This window comes from Orussus abietinus, unplaced genomic scaffold (genome assembly GCF_000612105.2).
Source record: "Orussus abietinus isolate OABI.00-Male unplaced genomic scaffold, Oabi_2.0 scaffold355, whole genome shotgun sequence".
Classification (NCBI taxonomy): Eukaryota; Metazoa; Arthropoda; class Insecta; order Hymenoptera; family Orussidae; genus Orussus; species Orussus abietinus.
In genome coordinates this window covers 56881-73964 of record NW_019394502.1, presented here as the reverse complement: position 1 = coordinate 73964, position 17084 = coordinate 56881, and the positions used below count along the sequence as shown (strand labels likewise).

At 48.5% G+C, this 17084-nt stretch overlaps 1 protein-coding gene across 12 annotated transcripts in view; it reads right to left on the bottom strand.

Moving 5' to 3' along the window:
- Nucleotides 1–17084, bottom strand: part of LOC105702959 (transcription factor 12) — a 71881-nt gene that overhangs the window by 14988 nt on the left and 39809 nt on the right. For 11 of the 12 annotated variants that reach the window (XM_012430948.1, XM_012430950.1, XM_023432542.1 and 8 more), the window contains exons 1-3: nucleotides 13635–15741; nucleotides 3870–3954; nucleotides 1702–1838 (exon numbers count right to left, since the gene is read on the bottom strand). In XM_012430948.1, the coding sequence (XP_012286371.1) occupies nucleotides 1702–1838; nucleotides 3870–3954; nucleotides 13635–14135 (723 nt within the window). In that variant the 5' untranslated portion in view covers nucleotides 14136–15741. Of the gene's footprint in view, nucleotides 1–1701; nucleotides 1839–3869; nucleotides 3955–13634; nucleotides 15742–17084 lie in introns of those variants that run through there. The other variant, XM_023432548.1, reaches the window with a different exon arrangement.

The window sequence follows — 17084 nt, the reverse complement described above, 5'->3', positions numbered from 1 at the left end:
AGAAAGCAGATACTCAGAGAACACTACGAGACCTCGAATGCTGATAACAAACGACGTTGGGCATTGTTAACCACGTCCGAAAGTTGATCAGAAGTTTGGGATTTACGATAGGAACCCGGGCCCCCTGAACGTCGTAACGCATGGGCGTAAACTTTTCAAGAGTCACACTTAAGAAGCCAGCTCTCCCCAGAAAATGGGGCAGTAAACGACGGCGGAGGGCTCGTAAATGTTAGGCCTTTAATCCGAAAAAGAAGTTACTGCCGGTGCACTTCTTACACTTTATTATAACCGGAGTTATGTGCGAGAGGGACCGTGTATACCGAGCTAGGAGTCCGTATCTCCGTAGGGAGGTTGAAACGATGATCGGGTGTTAACTGTAGCTACACGGAGCTGCCAGGAGCTGCCGAAGACAAAGGGGAATTACCGGATGTTTATGCCGGGCATTAGTGGCCATGTTGAAGGGACTAAACGAGACCTTTAATGCCCGTTTTATTGTCTTTCACCTCGCGCAGAGGGAGACGCATGGCCGATACCAAGACCGAGCGTATGATCAGGTGTTAACTGCAGCTACTTCAACGGCGGCTGGAAACCGGGAAGAATTACTGGAAGACGATGGAAAAACGTAAGAAACACTCCCGTAGTTAAGTCGCGGCTGATGGGCTGAGACGTGGTCGCCGATAGGAAGAGACATGGGGTGTCCTTATCAGGGAACAGGTGCTTTTTAGCCACCACCAGGCAGATCCAGGACTCGATCCTCTTTCCTTAGCAGACCTGATCTTGAAACTCTGAAAAGTAACCCCGTTACCGAGGATGGTTTTGATCCCGAGGAGAGGCGAAGTCAAACTCGTGGAGGGGTACAATCACCATTGCTGGGGGTAATCCCAGGGGATCTGGGAGCAGAGACGTAACCGGCGACCCCAAGGCGTCCAAACGACCCGGGATCACGGACTAATGGGACCTCAGGGACTAAACGGTGATGTTAGAGCCTATAACCAGAAAACGGTCGGTCCAGCGCCCGCGAGGACGAAGAGGAGGCGATATCCTCGGCATCCTTGGACGGCGTAAATCAAATGAAGGCTGCGCCTGCACTTGACTAGAAACACGAGGTAGCGGGAGGGCTAAGTCTATATATAGAGCCGGTGAGTCACTTGACGTATACTGGGTACTGAATACTGTCAACAGTGCCTCTCAACCGGACGAGGTTGGCAGCCCCGAGGAGGACCGGAACTCGAGGGAAACCGACAGGGTGGTCCCAATCCGACGAGGCCGAGGAGACCCGGGAGTCCAGCTGGCCTCCGGGATCCGAGATGAATGAAAGTCGGGGATTAGTGCCCGCAAGTGGCTACCCTGCAGTTATCCTGGTTATCCAGGAGCCACGTGCCGGGGAACGCCAAAACATCGGTCGGATATGCGACCTGCCTTCGGGCTCGTGCCTTCGTATCCAAACAAAAGAGATCCTCCGAGAATCTGGAAAAATGGTTCGGATGAAATCAGATCCGCTTCCTCTGCTCCATCCGCCGTTAAGCGCGTCAGTGGGCTCTCGAGACTGGAATTTCGATGATTAAGTTAGAGTAAAGGGTTTTCATTGTCGCTTGAAACTACTCCGGGTTGACTTGGACGCTCCTCTAGGGTACTGGCTAAAACGAGTCCGGTTGATTTACTGCACGGGCGGCGAGGAATATGCAAACTGTTTGCACTTACCATGGGGTCGTGGGGTAGGTGCATGGGGTAGGCCGGTTGCGCCAGGTGAGGTGGCGCATATCCGCTGTAGGGTGGTTGAACTCCCCCTCCTCCACCGGACCATGGGTCTCCGGGACCCGTCCCCGCAGCGCTCCCATCTGAAACCAGAAATCAGACGGGACTTAATGCGAGAACCCCCATAGCAACCAGGCAGAGTGCAGCTGCCGGGGCGGCCATCTTGGAACGCACTTTTTTCTCCTTTTTTTACACTTTCTTTGGGCCCGCAACCACCCCATCGTAGGGACCCACGTGGGAGGGGATCCCTGGGGATGCGCGCTACCGATGGTGCATCTCTTTCCAACTTACTCTCTCTGCGACAAATCCCCGTACCTTTTATTCGGCATAAAATGACTTCGTTGTGATAAAACGATGAAAAAAGGAGAAAATACGGAGGTCGTTTGCCTCTCTGTTTCTTAATGATATCTAGGGGATTTCATTAGGAATCAAAAGGCAAGCGGAGCCAGGTAATATAGAAATTTAGGAAATAAGTTTACGAGAGTTTATCCCTAAGGCCAACTTTAGCGGGGTGCCCGGGAGGGCCAACAAGGCCGCCCCGAAGACCAACATCATCTCTGTTGGAAACAACAGCAATAAGCTTAGCGCGGGGGCGTATTTCTTGATACTTCGCTTGATATAATTTCGCGCTGTGGCTGCCGAGGGAAAACTGAAACTAAGCCAAACTATCTGGGGGCTCTATGAACAGGCATTCGATACCTGTTAAAACTTTTTCCGGGCCCGCCGCGGCTTCCATCTATGAAATATCTCGCCCCGTGCCAGGTGCGCGATGTCCGACTTCCGGATTTTTCCTTCTCCCTTATATTTCTCTCAGCGCTTCCTAAAATATTCCCGACCCTTTCCGGACCTTTTTCCCCTCTTTCGTTTTCGAGAAATCCGAGATTGCCAATACCTGCCCCGTGACAGATATTTCTTTGGCCAATGAATGCCGTTCATTGGTTTACTCTTCCGCGACGCCATATTGGATTCGAGTCCTCTCGCGCGATCATATCCAAGGGCCTCTCTTTTATTTCTTGCCGTTAAGGATTCTCCTCGTTCGTCATCCCGAAAGCGCGAAGTGGCGAAAATAACGAAAGAGTTCGGTCATTTGTTATTTCCCGCCCTCCTGCCGGGGAGGCTGGGGAGCTTTTCTTCCCTAGATTTCTCTCTGGGGAAAAAATGTCCGCCCGAATGCGAGACGGAGCGAAGTCGGCAAAAGTTTGCCGCGAGGCCGACTCTCGTCGAGGTTTCCAAAACGTGTTTTGTCCATCGGTCGGCGAAGAATGGAGGAGGATTGAAAGAGTTTAGGAAATCAGAGAAAGTTCCGTCGGGACCACAATGGCGACATTGACAAAGGACTCTTTGGAGCGTCTTCACGGAAGGATGATCCCTGGAGCTGGGAAGAGGATTCCTTGCAGTTTCCACGAGGGAGCCAATCGATACCCTCCTCGAGTCTCGCAATCGAACTTAACCTTTCGAATTTCCTCCGCCCAGAATATTCCCTTACGTCCTGAACTTCGTAAAATGAGGCTCCATAGGTTAAGGGTAAAAAATTGAAATCTGCCCACAAATATCTCTTTACAGAGTATCCGAGTGATCGGAGAGAGCAGGGAAACTGGAATATACAAAACCGTCAGTGATTTAGACCCTTTATGGGTGTTTTCGATGACAAATTGTCGCAGGAAATTAATTAGATCGGTTCGTTATTTCTCCTGACACCGCGCCATGGTATACAAAGAGGCGGATTTAACGGCGAGTGTTAAACTGTACGTTGTTACAACGATCGTAAATCTTTTTATCGTCTGTGCTCGTTAAACGACCCGACATGATACCGATCAACTGTGCTAGCATTAATTCGCAATTTGATCCGACTCGGTCGAGCGGATGAAACCGATCAGAGATTCTCAAGTTCGCGCTCGTCGTTTCACGGTACGGTCTGTGTATGTATATCCTTCTTTCATTCCAAAATAATTGACCAATTTCGATATCCGATTGCAGGTTACACGAGGAACGGACGGCGACTTTCGAAACCGGAATCATTCTTTGCCGTGAAACAATGTTTAATTATTCTTAGTTAATTCTACCTTTTGTACTAGACGTAACTAAATTTAAGCAATATATTGGCGATATCTTACCGATATAGTAGGGATCTGCGTATAAGGCGGCAGCTTTGGGTGAGGTGTATCTTGGGGAGTCCTGGCCAAATTCATCCGACGCATACTGCAACAAATCGATTAAAAGGGGATTAATATACATTACCAAGAACATATCAATTGATTTTTACGAACGTCTAAAAATTACGATATTGGTAGCTTCCTGTCCACCTACCCTTCATACTTGCGCTTAATGTTTATTATAGAATTAATACCGATTTTTGAATACGCTGGCTCATCTAATTAACCCTTTGCACTCGGTTGGTTCGATGCAGCAACTAGAATGGCGAATGAGAAGGAACAATAACCATTTACGTTTGATTTGGTCAAAGCATTGATGGCGATATGCAATATGCAAAACGCAAAAAAGAGCCTCGAGTTGCTGGGTCCCCCTAGGGGAAAAGAAGTCGAGGGCAAAGGATTTATCGTTGAATTTCACGTAAGACTATTAGAATATCGAGGCGTAGAATATTGTACCTATGAGATTTTTTAATAAATACAATTATTCATATTTTATCCCGGAAAGAAAAAAAAAACTAGAGTCAGCCGGCAGCGCCATCGGGCGGCGCGCGGAAGTACCATACGGAAGGCACGCGACCAGAGAGGCGTCAATTCGCCGGCGCGGCATCGCGACTCTGCGGATGCCATTTTCGTCCCAATTTCCCCGGTGATGTATGTTAAAATATTCCGGGGGTCCCCTCCCCCTCGCGCCGCCCATTCCCGGGAAAGTTTGCTGGGCTGACTTCCGCAAGAAGGTAAACTTCCCGGGATCTAACGCGAAGACGATGACAAGGGGGAGGGCCGGGACGCCCGGCTGAAATTTAACGCTTCCGTAGCGCCATGAAAGAATCGTAACTCGCGCGAAACTTTTCCACCGACACGCCGCCCCTCCAGCGCGTATGAAACTCGCGAGGCAGGGCGACACGCGACCGTATTTTCGCGAAAATCTCCCAAAGGCGAAGGAAACTGAAGAAGGACAGTCTAGGCTGGGTGTGCATAATTTTTTGTTCAATTATGACTAACAGGGAAGGAGTTATACACGATGCGTTCGCGGCGACGGTCGGCGCGCGACTGAAAGTTCCGCACGGGGCGCACGCTGCACGCGACCGCTGACAGCGAGACACGCGCCAAGTTCTCTTCAGTTGGAACAAACCGTCACTTAAGAATATCGCTCGACCGTGGCGAAAGAAGACGTTGTTTTACGAGTAAACATAATCCGCACGGTTTAAGTTCCTTCGTATATAGATGGAACATTACCGTTTAACAAATTAGTATAATGAACGCGTTTGAAAAAATCAATAGAAATCAAGAGAAGAGCGATTGAAAAGTGACGGTCGATCGAGTGGGGCAGTAAAGGCTGCTGTTTAACTGCGCGATTGCGACGGCATAAATAAAACGAGACGCAGAGAGAGGGAGAGAGAGAGGGAGAAAGAGTGAGAGTGTTATCTACAGTGGATAAGTTCGACGCAAATAAATCAATTTCTCCCGAGGGAAAAAGTGGATCGATAAGGAACGGCTCGGACCTCTGGACCTATTAATTTGAATGGGTTGCTTTAACACTCCGTGCTCTATTCCGCCCTCTTATCTTCCGCCATTGCTGAGCTCTTCGCTAAAGAATACGACATAACCTCGCAACGTTCGGTCCGATCTGCTAATACTAATTCGCATCGGATTGCTTTGACATTACACGAGCTATTTCGAGCACTTATCATTTACCAACTTTGCCCCGCCTATGTCCATCTGTTCGTACTACGGATTAAGTGTAACATAACCTAGCCACACCACGTAACGGCTCAACATTGAATCGACGAACAACGACCTCTGCTTTGTATTCAAATGAGGCAAAGTTAGGCAAAGATATTAATAACAAAATGAGTCGTAATATGTCATGCGACTGCTTTTCATTATTAATATGTCTGGCCCTCGGCGATTCGAGGCGCCGCCGCGTGGCCAGTATTTCAACTTTATTCCGCATCTCTCTCACCCACAGATTCGCTATCCGGAGGGGTACAATAATAAAAATGTCTGCGGTCGCCCGGTCAGAAATCTTAATATGTTCTCGGTGTCCCCGTCCAGCTACGTCAGCGACTTCCGGCCAATATAAATGTCCCACATTGATTTAGTTCGCTGACCCGCGGGCCAATCGGGACTCTCCGCCAGGAAGAATAGTATCGACGTCTCGATTTCAACCCGCGGCGGCCATGACGTCGAAACATAACCTCCAAGATGAGATACCAAGGCGCGGTCACGTGAAGACGCCCCGCCATCTTGCATTAGCATAGACTTTCTCGTACCTTAAAAAGTGAATAAAAAGGGAAACTGGTGGGAACAATGCGGCTTGATAAGCTTCACGAAATTCAAAGTACTTCCGACACGTATTTCCGTGCAGTGTCCTTGAAAGAGGAATGCCGATGTAGTTTTACCGACATAAAATTAACGATTACTCGCTCATTAATTACTCTTTTTTTTTTTTTTTCTTTTACCACCGGCCACTGTTAACAGGTGTCTTCCCGAAGGCAGCCGGTGGACCTTTTAGGTTATGTACCGTGGGAACTACGCTCGATCGATCCCACACGTGCACTCTTATCGGCGGATCAGCTGGAATGGCCTCTGATGACACTTTACTCTAATCGCCTCCATTAAAATCAAACATCCATCTTTCTTCCCCCTCCTTAAAAGAGCATCGATGTCATAGTACTGCCGCATATTTTTTGTTCTCCTTAGGTGATTATGCGGCGTAAGGGCATTTTCTCACGCAATTCCGTTATCTAACTGCGGGCTGGCATTGTTTATGGGAATGATATTACCTACATCAAGACTTCTTCGGCCGCCATTATAGGTTGGGATCGTGAACTAGCAAAAGCGTCCCGTGGAAGAACAACTGACGAAGGAGATTCTAACATCCTTGATAAACGGAATTACCCAAAGTTATATGAGAAATCGTTAATTACTTAAGCTTTATACATCTGTTTTACAGGATTTACTTTTCTTAATGAATTTAATAGTATGTCGATTGGTGTTGTAAATATGGAGATTAGTGATATCCAGTCTGCTTTCGAAGCAGATCGTGAAGTGCGCAAAGCGTCCCGTGGAAGGACAATTGACCAAGAAGGTTCTAACATCCTCGATAAACGGAATTACCAAAAGTTATATGGGAAGTCCTTAATTACTTAAGCTTTATAATTCTGTTTTACAGAATTTACTTTTCTTAATGAATTTAATAGTATGTCGGTGGGTGTTGTATATACGGAGATTAGTGATATCAAGTCTGCTTTCGAAGCAAGATGGCGGCGAGAAGTTCCCCGCCGCGCCGGGAAAGTTGACTCACCTCGCCGGAAGGAATTTCGAAATCGTCGAAATTCGTCGCTTCCGAGCGATTCGAAAAAGAGACGTAAGAAAAGAAAAAAAAAAAAGGAACTCGTTGGCACGAGTCCAGGAGTTCGCATTGCTAAGGTGAAAGGAAGAGTGCAATAACTGGAGTCGGTGAACAAAAAGAAGCGTGCAAGACGGGCCCGCATGCGCGGAAGACACCTGCCATGTTCGGACGTGCGCGTGCTCGTACGCATGCGTGAAGCCACCGGTGTCAACTCCACACACGCGTATCTGCCTTGATCGGCACGTAGGTTAAAGAAAAAAAGAAAAGAAAAGGGACATCACCACGATGCAAGTGTAATTATGTGACGCAACGTGACGTGCCCTCCAAGGGGGTACCCGGTTAATTGCTCGACATATGCTGCCATCTCGTGAAATGAAAATATAGCCACTTTGCAAGAGAAAAAGAAACTGATATCGAAGGTAAAAAGAAAGTTAACGAGACAGATACGTATTCCATAGGCGGGAAAAGTTGATTTTTTTGTTTTGTTCACTTCATTGACTTCGCGGTCGTGAAAGAGGTCGGCCGATCGTTAGGCCTCCTTTGAAATATTAGACGCATTGGACGTAGTTAACCTCTACCACCTCGAGAAGAAAAATCGAAATATCTTCCCCGAAAAGGAAAGGATCCACTTAATTATAAATCCGTCCGATTGCCAGGCATGGCACGGTCCTCTCTCTCTCTCTCTCCTCCGCGGCGTTTCTAACCTCAATTATCGAGCGGGCGTGCCCGGCTGAGAGGAATGGAAAACGAATAACAATCTCCGTTCTGTGGGGACAGCACGATATGCGACCAAGGGTCTCTCCTTTCCAACCAACTGGACGTTAATCGATGTTTAACGGGCTATGCTAATTTTTCTTTTTCTCTCTTTTCCCTCTACCCTCGCCTCCCATTGGCGCTCGCGCCATCTCATGGGGGCGAGCCGCTTCCCATGCCGAAGAGACACCGGCCATTAAGGAAATGCCCCTAGATGGAGGATACATGTTTTACCGGCCGACACTTCCGGTTGTGCCGTTTTCAACAAAGCGTCGGGAATATTCATGGAGCCCTTTGTAAAGTACGGGATGAGGCTGCGTTATTGCGGGATCATGGCGATTTTAACGTAACCGACAATATTCGTAAGTAGGGGAGAAAGAAAAAAAAGGTACACTACTCGTTGCTCTTTCTTCATTTCAAGGGACTCCTGTTAGAGGTTCGCCAAGTGACGTCATCGGTGACTCTATACCGGCCATTTTTCCCAACGCGGACTTGGCACTCTGAATCCTGATCGCGGATATTGAATTTCGCTCGAACGTAGCAGCGGATCATCAAAACATGGCGACCATCATTTGCAACAAACCGCGCCAGCCGATTCATAACGTTAATATTTGAGATTTCGCGTGGACGATATTTTATCCGTCACCCGATCACTTGTTATGCTGGCTAAGTTTTAAATGGCGGTCCTATTTGGTCGAGGGCATTGTCTAGAAAAGTGACGCGAAAGAATACGGGTAATAATATTAATAACGCGTTCTTCGGTGATCCGGTGCGCTGGCTTGCGCCGACATTCCGCAATTCGCGTTACTCAGCGTCCCTCTTGTCTATTGCCAATTTGTCGTACAATACGGCGATTCTTTATTTCCATTATGCGCCGAGTTTAACGTCACTCGATGTTAAGCCGGCAATTTGTTAGCGATTATACGAGGTCACACACCCTTTCACGAAGTGAAATTTCGGTCCACGGAAAGCACAGCGGAGAGGCAAACGGAAACATTCCGTTTCATTCGGCCGAGATCGGAGATACGTAATTGCCGGATGACTAATGGCGACGTCATGTGATTTTCGCTGAGCGGTCGAGATATCATTCCGAACAAAGAGTACCCCCGGAGCCTGTAAAGGCGCCATTTCGAGAGCAACAACGGAGCCGCACGTGGGGGCGCGACGTGGCGCCCGATTTGGAAAAGTAAATAAAGCCGTACCGAAAAAAGAACCGCAAAAATTAATCATCGACTCCGAGAAGCCGGCCATTACTCGCGCACTTTCCGAGCTGCCTACTCCGACTCGCGTAAGCCTTTTCGTTCATATTATCTTGGCATAAAAAAAGGGCACATCAGCGGACGAGAGAAAAAAAAGAAAGGAATCGGGATACCAGACTACGATTTCGGAAATTGATGAGAAAAATTGCATCGAGGAATTTGACGGTATCGAGAGGCTGCGCCAATTTCTAGAAGAGGGAAGATGATCAGAGCAAGGACAGCCTAGGGCGTGAGGTATTGAAAGTTGGAGAAATTTCCCGGGGAATAGAAATAGACGAGTTAAGTACAGCCCGGACAACCTCCGAGGATTCCGCAAAAATGAAATGCCAACCGTAATGGGTAATTAAGGGCGTCGAATCCTCGGGCGAGCGACTTCTTGCGGAGGAATCTCTCTCTTTCGCCGCGAGGCCTCGTTTGGGTTCTGCCAAGCCGAATGGCCAGTGTCCGAGGGGCAAGAAGATAATTTTCTGTCATTCCAAATGGCCAGCCTCTATTTCCACCCAGTCGAGTTTTCCGTTGCGTGCCAATTCACGGAAAGCGGTTTCATAATTGTAATTGCGCTTACGGGTAGATAATGAGGTGCCGAAGGTGTATCGCACCGAGAGGCCAGGGTGTGCGGGAAAATTCCGTAACTAAGGGACCGAGTACGGCTAAAACAAAAGGAAATACTTCCAAGAGAAATACTTCCTAAAAGGATTATCGTTCCCACAGATGGAGAAACAGAAAAGTGCTCCTTATCGAGGTTAACTTTCGTCGTAACGCATAGGAGAGTACTCGAATCAGCTAAATGTGCATTTGTTCAACCGCAGAATATTGTTACGTCCACCGAGAGAAAGAAAATTCATTTAACCAAAGAAATATTTGGTTAGTTACAAGAATACTTAAGGTGAAGTGAAACACGTCGAGGAACTTCATCGACGTCGATAAAGAAGATTTTTCTAAATGCCTACGTTGCCAACGTTCGTTTTTATATTGACAGCTGGGTCGAATTATATTGGATATTGTACCAAATGGCATACTCCACCTGTCGTTTTCGTACAATATATATCAAGAAATCGACGTAAAACTCCAGAAATCCTCTGGATTCGTGCCTTCTGGGGCCCTAATTGACCTGCAGAGAGACCCCCTGCGCCATCTATGATTTCCAGGTTAATTAAATTTTCACTCCGAGACCTCATATTACCATCGTTTTAATATAGAAGCGCATACAACACTTTTTTTGCCTTTATCCCGTTAAAATACAAATTTATCGATTACCAGAGTGTTCTAAATTCTCGTAAAATTGTCTTGACCCTTTAGTTTCTCATATCAGAGCCTTCGATAATTGTATATTGATCGAAATATGAGAGCTCGACGCCATTTTGGTTCTTCTTTGGGCTGAGTTAAAAAATTTTGTTAAAAAATCCAAATTTTCAATGTGTCAGGACAATTCTTAGGTGATCAGGATGTGTCAAAGTTTCGGACAGTTTGGTCTTTTACCCTTAAAAAAAAGTGTTGTATTCGAATCGACTGATTTGAAGGGGGTTTCACTTCACCTTAATTCACTCAAATTAATTGTGCACGACTCCGAGTAAATGTCCCCTATGATTTATTCGAGTCTACTTGAGTTGAATAATCATTCCTTGGATTAACAGAATATTTCTTTGGTACTTCGATGAAATATCTTTTCGATGACATTTCTTCCTCAGTGTGGACAAAGTCCATTGGTTAATAACTCTTGCTTTATTTCCATCAAATATTGTGACAAGACACCCCAAACGCGGATTTTCTTCGATGGACGAGATTTCTTGTCCGATTGCAAGCATCGATAGCTTGGACGATCGGTCCATAACCTAAAAAAGGTGCGTTTCTCTCGGGTTGGTCGTTCCTCCTCTATCTCCTAATTGGACCGTAAAGGAACGACATCGTAAATAATGTCATTTAACCAGGTGTTAAGGGGTTAATCGGCGCGCAGTGAAGGGCGAGTCGTACGGTTGTGAACGCGGCTTAACGGTGCTCGGGCACAGAGGCCGCAAGAAGTAAATCTGGTTAAATGCCCAGAGAAGATTATAGTTATCACGATAAAGGACTCTGTTTTGCAAAGAGCCTTAAGACCGGTGTTTATCCGGCAAAAAAAGGGAGGCCCGTGGAACGGCGCGGCCGCGATGTGAACGGGGCTTAAGGCTAGTTCGGATAGAGAGGGAAGGAGAGAGAGAAAGAATGGAACCAGAGGATCGCCAGGAATCTGCGGTCCATTCCTCCGCGGATTCTGCGATCTCGCAGTGTCCCGACATCCGCTCGTCACTCTCTCACCCTAAACGACCGGCCGTTTTCCCGCGATTTATTATATTCTTAATAGTTCTTAATTCGCGGCAATTAAGCCTAACAAGCGCAACTACGCGACGGAATGGAAGGGAAAATCGTCGCCGCCGGATTAGCCGGTCAACTTTCCCCGGTTAATATCCAATTTTTAATTAATCCTTAATTAATTTCCTCCCGACTTCCATCAGACGCCCCCGAGATCCTCCGCCGTAATCCCATCGGAGAGCCAGCGCGAGTTTAATCCTCCATTTTGGAAGATCTTTCGCCGAATGAGGACGGTGGAATTCATTTTCAAGTTTGCGGACGGAAAAATGAAAGTCCGACGCGGGGAGAAAAGAGATTGTTAGAAAGGACCGAGCGACTCGTACCTGGTTTCGTGTAGGAAGAGCCACGCCCAGGCCGAAGCATTTTGAATTTTACCGCCGCGAGGCCCCCCGCCATCTTTCGCCGTGACGTAGGTCGGGAGATAAATGACATTGTCCGCTGGTAGGTGATTACAAAATGGCGCGTCGATATGGCGGTGAATCGCGGTTCTCGCGGAGGGTACAGTCCGCGGTAAAATTTGTCGCAAGCGAAGGGTGGACGGGGAGGGGGGTAGAGCGGAGGGGGTTGGCCGCAAAAAAGCGCGGAACGCAAGAGAGTCCGAAGTAAACGTTCCGCGAGAAATAATTGCTCCCGCGCCAAGCGCTACGGGTTAAAGCCGCTTTTTTCTTCCCCGCGGAATAAACTAGAGCGCTAACGAGGCTGAGCGTAACGCGGCTAAGCTGGAAAAATGGCGGCAGTGGCTATCACCGAGATCGACCGCCCTCGGCGAGCGGAACGGCCGATCGCGGAATCCGACCGCGGGCTCGAGAGGTTCACTCGCGGCGAGGCCGTGCCTAACCTTAAAACCGAGAATGTTGTCCGGAAGCCGCGACGACGAGCCTCGAAAGTGGCGAGGTGGCGGCCGGGGCGCGATCTCCGTTTCCGGCGCGGCTCGCGTATTCCAGCCGCGTCTCCCCGACTCTAATTAGTATGTGCCGAGGCACCGGGTATTAGGCAGCGCTTACAATTGCATACGAAAGACGCTCCCCGCCGGTTCGGACGAAAAGAATTCCGCGGAACGCCGGGAACGCATTGTTCGACGGGGTGAATGAAACGCGCCGCGAGGAACTCCCGGGAAGTGGCGCACCATCAATAATTGATGCTCACCGCGCCCGATCGTCGCCGCCATTAAAAGAGGAGCAGAGTTTCTAATTCCCGACCGAAGCGGCCTCTCGAGAGTCGGAGTTCCTGCCCCAGCCGGGGAATTAGACGAGGCCTAACCTCGTTTGGGCATCCCGATGGGAGACGGTTTACTCAATGGCGGATCAATCGGCGGTCGAGCGAAAATCAACACGCCGGTGCAAGGTTCGGTCCTGACGGGGATGTCTCCGCGGGTGCAGGGGAAATTGCAAACGTCTACCGTGGACTGGCTACGGTAAAGAGCCAATCAGCGGCCGGTCACGTACCGACATAACCCCTAAAACCGTTTCGCCTTCCGCTCGGACTAATCGCTCGCAGTTTGCGGCTTGTCGTCTAACAGGACAGCTCGTAACAGATGAGCGGCCACGATCGTAAACCATAACCTATCCGTCGTCACTTGTCCTCCCGGGGGCGCCCGCAAAAGGCTGGACACTCGCTGGGTGATCGTAAGCGGGAAGACGCTTACCGACCTAACCTACCCCAACCTCACGTAACGTAACCTCTCGGCCCCACTCGTTAACCGACTGTTTCGATTTACGACCCGGGAAATCACGAACATTTTTGGCGACCCAGGGCTCCAATACTCGTAGACTTGCTCGTCGCGCGAAAAAGCTTAATGGCCGCCTTAAGGATCGCGCGGTCTCGACCAGTTCTCACCTGGGAAATTCATTACGCCGTCCCTCTCTAACTCGGCCGCCGAAATGCAAACTTTTTCGCTGAATCCAATGTTTGCGAGTGAACAATCCCCCGCGGATTTTGTTTATCAAAAAAAAAAGAAAAAAAATCACCGATTAAGTCACGAAAGAGGAGAATCAGCTTTGCTACCATATTTACCCCGCTTTCCTGGCCGCCATATTGCTTCCAGTAGGTAGGCGAAGAAAGGGTGGACGAACTCCTTTGCATCGCTCCCCCGTTCACGAACAGTTGACTAGGACTGTTTCGAATGGGGGGACTGTTCGTTCCTAGGGCAGTCTGAAGATGAACCAGCATCTGGGATTGGTTCGAACTGGTCTGAACGTTATTCTTCCCACTCGCGAAGACGTTCACATTGTTCGGACTAGTTCGAGCTAGTCCAGCTTCTCCCTGCGATAAATTCGAACAGGTTCGACCCGTGTTCGCACTAGTCCTCAACCGATTCGGACTCATCTGAACCTTGAACTCTCCTTGTCCGAAGTTCAGCCCGACTTGAGAACCAGTCCGCACCACTTTGCTCTGACTGTTCACGCTGAAGTTCTTGAACTCGTGGTTCAACTTCACGTCGATCCCGAAATCGCTCAGCTTGAAGTTCTGCTGGTTCATTTTGAAGTCCGCATTGTTCTTAAAACTGCGATCCATTTCCGCGGACGGTTCACCTCACGTTCGCGATTCCCCAGTCCACGGTAACCCTCTTGAACATGTTCACGTGTCACGCGAACCTTCCTCTGAATTCCTGCGGGTCGTAATTGTTCATTGTATCGAGCCGCGATCTCTTGATCTCACTTGAACCGAAGTTCGGATTATTCGAACGAAGGTCGATGAACACTGATGAACCTGCCGATCTCGTCATCTGGTCTACCAAGAAATCCACTTAAACTTGATTGAAGTTGCGATAAATAAACCCACTAGCGCTCTGACGACGCGAAAATCTGTAAAGCAAATAGGAACGCAAATATATTGTTCACGGTATTCAATTTTAATTTCAACACCTCTCGGCAAGAACTCTCGTGAACCTGAATTAAGCACGTTCAGCACTGCCGGGGAACACGCAGTCTCCTGGACTGAATACTAGTGTAGATTACTGATTAATCTCGGAGGCTTTTTTTTTAATAACAACTTGGACTTCGCCGGGTTCGAAGTACGCGAGAGAATGCGTTCACATTAAACGGAATGAACGAGGAGATTAATGGTCGTTAGTTTAGCGCAATAGGTTTGACAGTCAATCGATTGCGCGCGTTCACTACTGCCTTGACACGATTTAGACCGTCAAATTTAGCATTGTCAATGTGTCTTTACACACGGCCTAAGACAATTTCAAATTGCGAATAATTAGCAATGACAAAACATGGGAAAGAAGTTCGAGGGAGGAGCATTGACACGGCGTTATCATTCGTTGAAAGTGGCTGACAATTGATGGCAATTAATTAAAACTGATGAATAGCAAAAGGTGTTGAGGTCGGCAAAAATTCCCGATAATACCGGCGGATCAATTAAAACTGATTGGCTCGAAACCCATACAAATTAATTCTCGGGAGGAATTTTTAATCAGCGGATAATTAAAAGAGGCGACTGTATCGGTTTATCCATTCGCGGCTGATTAACAGAAAAGTGTCATTAACTAGCTCGTGATTTGCAGCCTCCTTTGTTATAGATTCAATTAAATCGTTCCCCGAAAATCCCTAATGACCCTAACAAACCGACGTCGAATTCGACGATTCGCCGCAACTTGGTCTATCCATTTTGGGAATAGAAAATGATCGAAAGCCGAAACCAATTGACACTAATTGACGCCTGACACATACTTATTAACTCACACGCCCCGTACCAATTTTCAATTAAAATGTTATTAAATCATCACCAGAAGCCGGCGGGTAAATTGGCACTAATTCACTTCGAGGGACTCAACTCATCGTTCCACTGTGCCAACGGTTTAATTATAAAACGTAAAGTGAAAACACGAAGAAACCACTATTTGACTCTTGAAGGCGGTGCACGATAACCGGCGAAATCAGAAATCGACGGTAAAAGGGTTCGCCGTTGCACAGGTACATTTCTTTCTTGAAAAGGGTTTAATAAATTACAAACGATCCCCGAGTGCGGTCGCCGGGAAGGGGCCGAGTGGACGCGAAAAGGCGAAAAACGGGGCTCGGGGTCGGGGGCGTAAAAACGAGATCCTCCGGCGGATGCGATAAAATGTTAAAAGGGCGAAACCCGTAAGGAACAATGGAGCGGATTAGAAGGCAACGGCCAGCTGGCTAGCCAGGAGAGGGACGACTGGTTTTGTTACTCGGCTTTGGCTGCACCGCACACAGTCCGAGAGAAGGCTGATGCTGGGCTCCAGGGGAGCCCCCACCACGGCTCGGTGCGGCGCTCGCCCTCTCTCTCGCTCCCGCGCGCGCCCCCCTAGCGCCCTCTCTCTCCCGCGCGCTGCCGGCCGCGAGCTGGCCGCGACTTCGTCTGAAACGCAGCTCGGCGTGCTTCCCTAGATCGCGTCATTGCGCGCGATCCACGCTCGTTGCAAACTGCAACGAGGTCGTAGAAATAGGGGAAAAGAAAAAGGGAATGAAAATGTTATTTTGAAAAGAGTCTGCAAGAAATTTCCTTCGCTTTCCGTTGGATCCGGCAAGTAAGGCGCTTCGCTTTGTGCGGCCAGCGCTGACGGAAGGACGCTGCAAGTGCTCACTCGCTTTCGATTCTTCCTGGCGTTATAAAATTCAACGAAGTATTAGATAAAGAAATAAGGAATTGAAAATGTTATTTTGAAAAGGGTTCGCAAGAAATTTCCTTCGCTTTCCGTTGGATCCGGTGAGTAAGGCGCTTCGCTTTGTGCGGCCAGCGCTAACGGAAGGACGCTGCAAGTGCTCACTCACTTTCGGTTCTTCCTGGCGTTATAAAAATCCAACGAAGTCTTAGAAAAGGGAGGAGGAAATGAAAACGTTATCTTGAGAAGGGTTCGCAAGAAGTCCGCCACGCTTTCCCTTAGATCCGATGACTAAGGCACTCCGCATTGTGCGGCGAACGCTTACGGGAGGGCGCTGCAAGTGCTCCCTACCGTTCCGAAAATTTATGCAGTGCACTGACAGCACTGAAAAACGGCACGACCGCGGTGCGCTAAGCTCCGCTATTACGTAACCCACGCAACATAACCTGCCATGATCATTGCTTCCGTGGCAATCTAATTTATCCTTTTCCCAGCTTCCGCAGCGACTGAGCATGACCGAGTTCCTCCCAACGGGAATAATTCCACTTTTCATCGCTTTTACTCGCGTCCATTTACCGAGTCCTTCTGATTTCAGTTAATCCTCCGCGTTTCTGCACATTTATCCGCAGGATTTACAAGACATTCCGACTGTTCACGATCTGCTATATCCACAAAAAAAAAAGATACCAGGTAGCGGGGTGACATCCCTCGCGGTGCGCCGCCATTTGCAATTGTTTCGGCGCCCACCATGTAGACAAACAATCTCGATTTAATTCCCCTCCCCAAGAGACCCGTTCGCTTAAATCCTCCCTGCCATGAATCTTCCGTGGTTCTTTGCAGGATGCTAAAGTGGATTTCGGAACGCGGAAGCAGTGCTGCCAGTGTGC